Source organism: Penaeus vannamei, chromosome 28, assembly GCF_042767895.1.
Source record: "Penaeus vannamei isolate JL-2024 chromosome 28, ASM4276789v1, whole genome shotgun sequence".
Lineage (NCBI taxonomy): Eukaryota > Metazoa > Arthropoda > Malacostraca > Decapoda > Penaeidae > Penaeus > Penaeus vannamei.
Window position 1 is genome coordinate 28,527,891 of NC_091576.1, and position 11,589 is coordinate 28,539,479.

At 37.6% G+C, this 11,589-nt stretch overlaps 2 protein-coding genes across 2 annotated transcripts in view; both read left to right on the top strand.

The window, feature by feature from the left end:
* The first annotated feature begins 736 nt into the window (after positions 1-736).
* On the top strand, positions 737-2,280 carry LOC138867024 (uncharacterized). The gene is made up of 2 exons (XM_070141439.1): positions 737-826; positions 1,566-2,280. Exons 1-2 carry the CDS (start codon positions 755-757, stop codon positions 2,148-2,150), a joined length of 657 nt encoding a protein of 218 aa, XP_069997540.1. The 5' UTR covers positions 737-754; the 3' UTR covers positions 2,151-2,280.
* Positions 2,281-5,318: 3,038 nt separating this feature from the next.
* The window catches only part of LOC113830580 (uncharacterized), a 14,031-nt gene continuing 7,760 nt past the window's right edge, over positions 5,319-11,589 (top strand). The window contains exons 1-2 of the mRNA XM_070141979.1: positions 5,319-5,463; positions 11,167-11,574. Of these exons, the coding sequence (XP_069998080.1) occupies positions 11,180-11,574 (395 nt within the window). The 5' untranslated portion in view covers positions 5,319-5,463; positions 11,167-11,179. The remainder of the gene's footprint in view (positions 5,464-11,166; positions 11,575-11,589) is intronic.

The following is an 11,589-nucleotide window of genomic DNA, read 5'->3' on the forward strand; positions in this document are numbered from 1 at the left end:
CAACCTCCCCAAACCCATTTCTCCCCCAAGCTACCCTTCCCCCTCCCCTCCCCACCCCCACCCCACCACCAACACCATCCCCCGAGTCAACCGACACTTCCGTGACGATTTTCTCATTACACAGATCAACGCTCACCTGCTTTACGTAATACAAGGTAATAACGTGTCAAAGATGGAGAACATTTACAAAAACAAATTAATTGATTGAGGTTCGTAACACGACCTAAATGGGGAATAATAAAGTAAAAAAAAAAAATAAACAAATAAATAGATTGATTAGAAGTTCGCAACACGAAATGAAGGAGGAATAATGAATAATAAAATAATGATATATAAATAACTTAGAAGTTTACAACACGAAACGTAGGAGGAATGATAAAGAAAAAATAGCTTGGAAGTAAGTAGTAGTAACTAAATGGGAAAAACGACATAAAATTTAATATCCCGAGCCAAATGGGGAATCAAAAAAAGAAGTTAATAACACGACTTAAAACGGGAATAACAAAAATAAGTAAAACAAGAAGCTTAGAAATGAATAACAGGAATTGGAGAATGTAAAAATAATAATAATAAATAAATAAATAAATAAACAGGAAAAAAAATTAAAACACGACCTGAATGTAGAATTTGAAATAAAATAAACAAATGAACAAGTAAAGCCAATGACACGACCTGAATGGGGACCTAAAAAAATCGTAGCCTAGTCGTACCAGGAAGTACGAGGGAGAGAAATAAATAGGCAGCATCAGTCGCCATGAAGACTTCTGTGGTGGAGGCTGTGGTGGTTGCGTCGGTGGTGGTGGTGGTGTGGTGTGGTGGTGGTGTGGTGAGTTGTTGCTGTTTATAGGTGAATGGAGTGATAAGGAGAGAAGGAAATGAATAGATCGATGGATAGACAGATAGAAAGTTAATTAGATGGGTAGGTGATAAGATTGATAGATGGACAGGAAAATAAAATTGTGGATAGATAGGTATGTGGCTAGGTAGATGGGTAACTTGATAGAAAGGTTGACAATTATATAAATGGACTGATACACACGTATATACACATGGCGCTAGATATACATGCATACATATATTCACATACACACACAAACTCACACACACACATACATTTATGCATATATATATTTGTATACATACATATATATATATATATATATATACATATATATATACATATATACATATATATATATATATATATATATATAAATATACATACATATATATAATATATATATATATATATATATATATATATATATATATATATGTATATATATACACATACATACATATGTGTGTGTATGTGTGTGTAAGTATTATGTGTGTGAGTGTGTGTGTGTGTGTGTGTGTGTGTGTGTGTGTGTGTGTGTGTGTGTGTGTGTGTGTGTGTGTGTGTGTGTGTGTGTGTGTGTGTGTGTGTGTGTGCGTGTATGTGTGTGTGCGCGCGCGCATGCGTGCGATGTGTTTCTGTGTGCGCGAGCGTGTGTGTGTACGCACACACACACGCACAATCATACCACATGAATATGTGCATTATCATCGTGTATCCTCCGCAGGCTTCCAGGCAGTGCCAGTGTGAAGAGGCGACGGGCGTGGCGGGCAACAGGGCAGCCATCTTGGGCTTCATAGCAGCGCCAGAGCAAGGCCATGTCAGAGTCCCTTTTGCAGTCGGAGACGATCAACAACGCTCTGAGAAAAGATTTTTTGCTCATACCAGCGTGAAATCAAATGGCGATGGGCCAAAGGTGTTGCAAGACATATACGAGTCTAAAACTACAACTAGTACTGCTTCCGTTACTACAACTTTTAACGACATAGCGTCCGACAAAACACAGCCGATGAAATGGAGGGAAATCGTATTACCAGAGGCAGTGGCGTTTTCCAACTCACTCACAACTTATCTCGCCAAAGAAGAACAATACCCCTCAGAACAGGAACTGAATAGAACCGCAAGAACCTTCGAGAACAGTTCTGACGAAGATGTTCTGTCGCCTACGGTGAAACAAGCTCGTTATTTCTCTTATACGGGGAGTTCCTGTGCGTTCGAATACGTGCTCTTGACGAGACCAGGTGAAACGGAGTCGTCGTCGTTCGAATTGGTTATCTTCGGTCCTGGCGATGACTTCGGGAGACGTGGATGAGGTATTAAGAATGATAATAATGTTGAGTGTGATGTTCACAACAATAATAAAACGATGTATAATCCTGATAAGAATAGATTTCATTATCCTTACAATCTTTAGGATCATTATGATGATGAATTATTTTATGATTATGATGATTACGATCATGAAGATAAGGATTGTCATAAGGCATCCAATAAACTTACTTTTATTCTGTGTAATAAACGATGCTGAAATTAATCTAGTTTTTGTTTAATGAAATAAAACAATATCATGGTTTCATTGTTATTTAAAAGAGGTCACATTAGTTGTAATAATGCAAATAACAGTAGCAATTGCAAGTGATGATAATAATAATGGTAATAAGAATCATAGCAACAATAATGATGATAATGTCTCTCCCCCACCCCTCTCTTTCTCCCTCTTTCTCCCCCTTTCTCCCTCTCTTTCTTTCTTTCTCAACCTCCCTCCCTCCCTCCCTCCTCTCTCTCTCTCTCTCTCTCTCTCTCTCTCTCTCTCTCTCTCTCTCTCTCTCTCTCTCTCATCTCTCTCTTTCCCAACCTCCCTCCCTCCCTCTCTCTCTCTCTCTCTCTATCTATCTATCTATCTACCCCCCCCCCCTCTCTCTCTCTCTCTCTCTCTCTCTCTCTCTCTCTCTCTCTCTCTCTCTCTCTCTCTCTCTCTCTCTCTCTCTCTCTCTCGCTCTCTCCCTAGGTCCATCAGTTATCAGTTATTTTTCTGTACGGTATAAACATTTGTCAGGGGGATCTAAGATCATAAGAATTGTATCTTTTATAGATATATAAGATAAGATTAAGAGAGAGATCGGTGAGAATTTATTGTAGTTTCCAAATATAGTGGTAACATTGATATTTGTAATAATAATAATAATGATGATGACTTTGATGACAATACTGATAATGATGACGATTATAATAACACTTATAGTGATAATGATAACAATAATGATGATAATGGTAGCAATAATGATGATAATAATGATAACAATAATGATAATAATGATAACAATAATGATAATAATGATAATGATGATAATAATGATAATAATAATAATAATAATAATAATAATAATAATAATAATAATAATAATAGCAATAATGATAATGATAGCAATAATGATAATAGTATTAAAAACAATAACAAAAGTATCAATGATAATAATGATAATAATAATATTGACAATAACAACAGTACCAATAACAAAGATGATGATGATGAAGACGATGATGAGTATTCGTAGAACCATAAAATCAGAATATGAAAAAAGGCAATAACAGTGAGTAGAGAAAATAGGGAAGAAACTAAAGCACGAAGAAACACATAGAAAATCACCCGGAATATGTCTGTCAATCGAAAAGGCTGATTTTTAAAAACTGATTTGAAAGAGGCGTCCTGAACGGCCCTTGGTATTGTGAAACACACACACACGTATATTCTGTTCGCTTATTCAACAGCCTTTCATTTCACTGCAAGACTTAGGCCTCCCTCGGTTCATTATTGAAAGGTTATTGGGCAGTGTCACCCGATTGGATGCCCTTCCTAATCAGCTGCGGTTCAGCGGGCAACCACTTTTGCCACGGCGGCGACTTCCCCGACGGCAGCTGCGTTTTGACATTTCAAGACGATATGTCAGCTGTTGGGTTGGAGCGAGCAGTCGGAACGCAGGCATTTTTTTTTTTTTTTTTTTTTTTTTTTTTACAACTACCGCGGCGGGTAATTGACCTCGAGACCACGAGTCCAGTGCTCTAACCACTGGACCATCGCGGCACGCACGCACGCATGCACACACACACACACATGTATATATAAGGTCTGGAAGATTTATAGTTATGCTATATGCTCAACATATGCCATAATACCGTGCCTTTTGTTGAGTTAACGCAGTGTTGTTTCTACTTCCGCTTCTCTCCTACTGTCAGCATCATCAACTGTCATCTCGGACATCAACTTCACTTATGCAGCTCTTTTCATCATCATCATTGTCATTATTATTACCATTGTGAGGAAAATTAAAATGCTGCCGCTGACCGATGATAATAATAATGATGATAAAATTATAATGATGATAATAGCAATAATGATTATAATAATTATCATTATCATTGCTCTTACTATCATCATTAACGCAAAAACAGAGGCACTCCCGTATACTAAGTAGACACGCATGCATACACAAGCACACACACATGAGCATACACATAAACATACACGTACGCACGCACACACACACACACACACACACACACACACACACACATACACACACACACACACACACACACACACACACACACACACACACACACACACACACACACACACATACACACACACTGCAGTTAATAGTGAAGATGATGTCTGTGTAGGTATGAATGATGCTATCAGTGGGAGAGTAGCGGAAGTAGTAACAACACTGCGATCCAACAAAAAGCACGATATCATGGCATATATTGAGCATATAGCATAACTATAAATTTTCCAGACCATAAAAGTAAGCTCCTGTATCAAAATAAAACCACTAGATATTTATATACGTGTTGTTGATATTGATGTAAGTTTCTCAGGCATAGATTTGTCTCGAAATTTCGGCCGTAGAATGTTCTACATGGCAACATTTTCAATAATAGCACCCTGGAAATCAAAATTTATACGGCAGGACAGAGTATCTATTATTTGCAAATTCTTTGATTCATACTTACTTTCAAATTCTATAATTAATACATTTGTATATAGATATACACATTTCTAGACTTTTCGAAAAATACAAAATCTGCAGCATTGCCAAGGTCGAAGATATTGCCAGCTTCCAGGAACTAAATGAATATAACATCCACACAAGAAGCCATAATACTTCCTGAAAATACAGTGATTCTATTTTATTATTTCTTATTTGGACATGTCTATATTGCTTTTGAAATGTTTAATGATTTATGAGTATTTCGACGAAAGACGATTATGCTGCTGCATCAAACAAGTTGCAAAAGCACAATTCCGTGGCAAATCCTTTTAATATCATGTTAAAATCCAAAATAACTCATTAGGTATATGTAAATACAAACATATAAAAGAGAGACACGTTCCGCTCGCCGATATCCACTCAAACAGCAATAAAACCTCAAGAAAATTGGAACGAGGCGAGCGTGCGCATCCCGCCGCTCACGTGTCTGGCGCAGCAGCCGACCAGCTTTGTTTTGGTAAACATCGAGACTCGAAGCCAAAGGAACGCGATTTCGTTTCCCTTCATTTCCTCCTCTATGGCACGGCTGGGGACGTTATAGCAGGGGAAAAAACGAGAGCCAAACTTCATAAGGTGAGGAAGGAGGAGAGATCTGTACTTGACGATTTTTTTTAAAGCGGGTTTTAAGAAATGTGACAAGATGGAAGCGCCGAAGTAGTGCTTGTTTTTTACACCACGATTTCTGGAGCTTTCGCACTTACTTGGGCGACTCTTCAGAAACCTTGGTCTAATGATCAAAATCTAGGCTATTCTTCCAGGTTATTTATTGCTTAGCGAAAGTTGTGTGGCGTTCAGTATATTTCCTTCTGCATTTCACATTATTTTTGAGATACTAGTTATATCTAGTTCTTGCTCTTTTCTTCCAACTTCAGACTAACTACTGTATCTAATCTTCTATTCAAACACACACTTTTGGTCTTTATTATTAATACTCAAAAGACTGGAGTAATTTTGTAGTGGTAGTCTCCCGTACCCATTAGATTTACAGTCTTAGAAATAGATGGATGATTTATAAAGTGCATATTACTGTAAACTCTTGGTAAATTTGGGAAATATGGCTATTAGGAATTTTGTGTGGAATGTTTTTTTAGTTTTGATATCTCTTGCCTTTTTGAAAATTAATATAGTGCTCATTCCCGTTGCAAATGTGGCACAGCTACAGTATTGGCCCTGATAGCTGGGACGGGTATGATAAGTATCAGGAAAATTGCAGAGTATTTATTTATAGTTTAGCTATTTTGATGGACTATATCAGTGTTTTCCAAACTTAATCTGGTTGTTACTCACTTTTTATACATAATCCTTGTCTATGGCCGACCACCAAGCATAACACATGACTTCTGTGACTGTCTACAGTCTTACACTCATTAAGTCCATATAAAAACTACTCTAGCAAATCCCGTGTTTTTATAGATTCCATATGTTATTATTATAGAAATTGTATTACCTTTACTGGAATCTCTTTTAATTATTAAAATGGCACTAGATAAGTAACAGTGCACATTAGCCCAATTACGACAGGCGTCCCACATATGAGACACCTGGAAAAATAAACATTGCCGGGCGTCCCGCCAGTGTGACGTTGGATCGAAGCTTGAGCTTTGATTCCGCTGCGGGGTGCGGCCGGCGCGCTTGCAGATTCCGGGCCAGCCCTTTGCTTTGATTTTGAAGCCGTCCGGAAAATATAATTTTTGGCTTCAAAATATACAGGGGCTAATGGGTTAATAATGTCTATACTAAGAGTAATAATAAAAAAAAACATTATTTCAAGAAGCTATTTCAGCAATAAAAAAAGTTGTAAAGAAAAAAGAAAAAAGAAAAAATAGACAAATAAAAAATAAATCACAGCTTAGAATTGCTTTAAAAATAAATTATTTACTACCTTAACATGTGTCAGTGTCTTGTTTTATGCCATGGATACTTTATCCAGACTGTAAAGTTTAGTCTGCTGTGCAAAAGTTATTTTGTCAAATCCTGTTCGCACAAATAAAGTTCTTGGGTAGGCTAACTTTTCGCACATGCATAGTTCTTTTTTTAAATCATCATCTGCGCATAAAATTCATTTGACCTTTCTGCGCACTTGTTTCATCATCTGTCCACGCAAATGTACACAAAATGATGTTTTCTGCGCATGAAAGAATGTAATATTCTCCGCACAAAAAAAATGCTGTACAATCTGGCACATTAAGAGAAAAAGGTAATCACACAGACCAAAAAAGGGACTCCTTACTCCTCAGATAATGATCTACATTCTGCTATGTCGCCCACAGTTAGGGGACCAGTGTACTATAAAGTAATTAGGCTCCTTTTAAGTGGAGGCTACTACCCGTTACCTCTATGTGACCTACAAAATCTGCACCATGTCAGTTCTAGGAGGAAAGAGCCCAGGGAAATAAGCATAAGTGCTACATATTTATGATGTATGGGGGCTTCTGATTATATTCTTATTGGCTCTAAGGGTTTATCATCACATCATAGCAAGGTAGAGTTCTTATTGGCTCATTTAGTTTTCCTTGTTTATGTCATCTGCTGCAATTCTGTGTGATTTTGTTGCTGGTAGAATATATATCAATGAACTGGAAATTTAGAGTTTTACATCCTCCCTACAACTTCCAATTTTCAAAGGAAATGTTATAAAAGAAAAGTGAGAGAATGTTATGTTCGATTGGATGGCAAGGTCAGATTTGTCAATTTTGGTGTTAACCCACTAGCAACGGTACATTTTCAAACCGAAAATAATATTTTCTAGTCATCTTAAAAATTGGCATATGGGCAAGGCTAGGAGCCTGCCTGTGCGCTGCACGCTACAGGGGAAAAAATCAGAACGTGAGCTCTGGTCTAGCATTGCACTGGTGGGACACCCGTTACTGTTTTCTTTTCTGGGTGTCTCATATGTGGGACAACCATCATAAGTGGGTTAAGTGGGATTTCCAATAATAACAAACTTTAACATCACAGATTGAATAATTAAGTTATTTGATATAAATAGTGTTTAGCATAGGAGCATGGAAGGGTCGAAAGAACTGTGGCAATAGTCACAAATACATTACCATTAGGGTTGAAATATAATCTGCAGACCGTAAAAAGGTGCAATGTAGTTCTTGACAGTTAGTGTTTCATGACTGACAATATATGTAATTGATAAATTTATGTGAAATTGTATATTACATATCCAGTATGAAGTGAAATTGAAAAGTGATTTGAAATAGAAGTATGATCATTACAGCAGTTCTTTTGGCCTTGATTGATGCATTATTGTGTTAACTAAATTGTATTTATCAAGAAAAAAACATCTGTGGAAAGAAAATAAAGATTCTTATTGTCTGTAGAAAATATCCTTTGTGAACTAACCGTGTATCAACAAGTCGGTCATAACTCAGGACTTTTTCATGTTGCTTATTGGTTGGTACATCATGTATCTTGACTGTATATTTGAGATAGCTAGTTCTAAGATAGTTCTTGCACAGTGATGATGCTTGTGTGTTTTGGATTCACTTTGAGATATACATTGACTGTGTTGGATGTAGATTGATACACCCAGGAGGTTTACCACCAGATATGGAACCAATTCAAGATCAGTCCTGCCAGATTGTATGTGGAGGATGATTTTTAATTTTAACTGGTCGGTTGCCCTGATCTCTGCTCAAAATCCAGGCTTGAGTGGCAAGTCTCCTAGGTGTGTGGCTTGTAGGCCTGGCTCACACTAACACTCCTTTCCTTCTACATAAGCCTTTTTTTCTGTTTTACCATTTCCAAGATTTATATTTTCATTTGATATGCTGTATCTGGATGGTAACAGACTGCCTTTTTCACATAGATTCCATATCATCTCTCTTGATAATCTACAACTCTCTGCAATGAAAATAACAATAAGTTCAATTGTGTTATTTCTGTTACTGTTTAGTATTTTCATGTTACTCAATTTTCTCAAATACACCTTGTGCCAGTGGTCATGGCAGGCAGGGATAAGATCCTGAGCATGGAAATATTGTCGTCCCTGGAGCTGGCACTTTTCCAATAGTGGGTCCCGAATTGTACTTTCCACACTTGTTTCTCAGTGGAAATAATGTAAGAGGTACTTCCTTAACCCTTTGGATCTGGTTGCATCACGGAAATCATGGTGCTGAAAACCCAGGTAATAGGTTACGTAAGTGGCTGGGCGTACATGAATACCGATGAGCGGTGACTCTGTGCCTCTCCTTTGCAAAGTTATTTTGTGTAATATCTTTTAGCTTTATCACCATTTTCCAATGTCCATATTTGTCTTTTGATTTGCTTTATCCAGATAGTGATGGCTTATTTTCTTTGCACAGACTCCATGCCATCTTTCTTTGTAGTAAATAATGGGGAGGATATGGTTAAATTTGCTGATGATATACATTTTAAAAGGTAAAAGAAAGTGGAAAAAGTTAAAATCTTTATTTTCCTTGCCAGGGGTTCTATCCCTGGACCCCACCCTGATCATTGAGTTCTATTCCTTTACCCACCCTGATCGCTGTATATGCCTGGCTGGGAACCCTTTCTAATCTCTATAAATGTAGTCCCTTAACATTAAGCAGATTTTCTACTCATTTTAAGATGTAGAATGAGTTTACCTTATGGTGAGATTAATTTCTGCAGCTGGAACAGTTATTGTATGTCATTGAATTTATTGTTTCCCTGAGATTGTAAGATTTTCAATGAGTTTATTATCACCAGAATAAAGGGAATAGATTTGGAAACACTGGTAGCACTATAAATAAACTTTACTTCTGAAATTAACAATGAGTAATGTGGCAAAACAACTGCAAATAGATGTCTGCAGATTCATGATGCGTGGTGATTTAAAGAATATGCCTTTGTTAAGTATTTACTTCAGCATAATTAGACTGGAATTGAAAAACAGAAATACATTAAAATGCTGTGCAATTCTGAGAGTGACAAGGACTGGCTGTGACATCACCAACTCCATGGGCCAAGGCAGTTTATGAATGATTACTGTGCAGCTAAGTTGTTCACTTTAAGGTGTGGGAATTCTGAGCCAAAGGCTAGATCTAGTCATGGGAGGTGCAAGAGTAAGGGAGAGTGAAAGGAAGAGAGAAAGTGAGAGAGCTAGTAGAGTGATAGTAAGAGAGATAGAGAGCGAGTGAGAGAGAGATAATGATTGAGGGAGATGATATTAGTTTATTATATTACTAATTTATATCATTATATTTATATCAGTCAATCAATATGTGACTATATACATGATGAAAACATCTTAGAATTCAGAATTGACTATGTCTGATATTTTGAACTCTTGGTGACCCCAGAAAAAAACGCTCGGCAACCCCAGGGTTGGGAAAGGCTGTGAACACCACATATTTTTTTTTTTTTTTTTTTTTTTTTTTTTTTTTTTTTTTTTTTTTTAATGATAATGGAGGGATTTGGCAACACAGCCCTAGATTGTAATAGAGTTTGGTAGGGAAAGATTTTTAAAAATAAAGACACAGTGGCCTTTTTTCATACCCCCCAGGCTAATAATGTATGTCTCAGTTAGAAGACACACATTATTAGATACTTTTATTATTGTCAAAGGGAAATTTACTTTGAAATCATGTGCCATAGAATTCACTTGAATCAACAACTAGCAAGTCTCAGGAACATATAAGCTTGCAACCAGCTGTAGCAATAGCGATTAGAAAAAAAATACAGTTTTTTAATTTGGTTTTTTTATTTGTCAAATGAGACCAAACTCGAGAAGCAGCATACCTATAATACCAGCATACCAATCTGAAAATAAATAGCAAAGAATCCAGGTTCCATATTAAAGGTACCCCAGATTATATAGTGGCGGTCTCCTTTACTTATGGTATTCTTTACTCTTGGCTTTGGCATACATTATTTTTTCTCAGGGAATGAGGCTAAAAAGTGAGTTTGAGCTTGCTTTTAAATGTAGATAGCAGTTGCAGGAAACATACACTTCCTTTGCTCTGCAGTCTCTTGAATTTGTGGGAGATAAGGCTTAAAAACGAGTTTAAACTCACATTGAAGGGGCTGGATCTCCTCAGTGACCGAAGTCGGCAAACAAGCGGTAGTTTCAGTTTTGCCCCAGTTTTAAAACTTTGATGCAGAGTGCAAAGTTTGTTAAAAAAAAAAAAAAGAAGAAGTAAAAAAAAGCTTATGGCTATATGTAAGTATTGTGCATTAATGAGCTTGCTTTAAGTTCTTAGGGAAAGTTGTGATGTCCCCTTTGCTTTTTTTAATATGCTTGCAATTTGTACTTCTACCTATTTATTCCTCTTATTCCCCCTACAGGTGTGGCACTACAATGAGTTTTTCTGAGGTACGAACCATGGGAGGCAGTGTAGGTACTGGTGTAGGCATGGGGGCAGCTAACCTGGGGCACCTCCCAGTTGAGGAAGTGGACCAGGCTGTTGTTCCTCCACCTCCCCCTCCTGCTGCAGCACCAGCACCACCACCAGCCGTGGGAGCACCCATGTTCAGCAGTTTCCAGACAGCCTCTCTCTCCTCCTCTCCTACAGGTTTCCCCCCCATCTCACGTCCAAACATTGTCAGCATGTGGGGTATTGGGGGCTTCACCTCACCAGCCCTCCCCACCCCACCCGCAGTCACACCAAATACCATAGCATCAACCCTTGGAAATCCCCAGATGCCCAGTGTGACCTTCTTCAATTCCAGAGCGCCAATGGGCTTCAATTTTAGGTGAGAGTTGTTGAC

What these genes read in the sequence shown, in the direction of transcription:
- LOC138867024 (XM_070141439.1), top strand. Translation starts at nt 755, where the DNA reads ATGAAGACTTCTGTGGTGGAGGCTGTGGTGGTTGCGTCGGTGGTGGTG. An exon ending in TGTGGTGTGGTGGTGGTGTG is followed by an intron (nt 827 to 1,565) that starts GTGAGTTGTTGC and finishes TATCCTCCGCAG; the next exon opens with GCTTCCAGGCAGTGCCAGTG.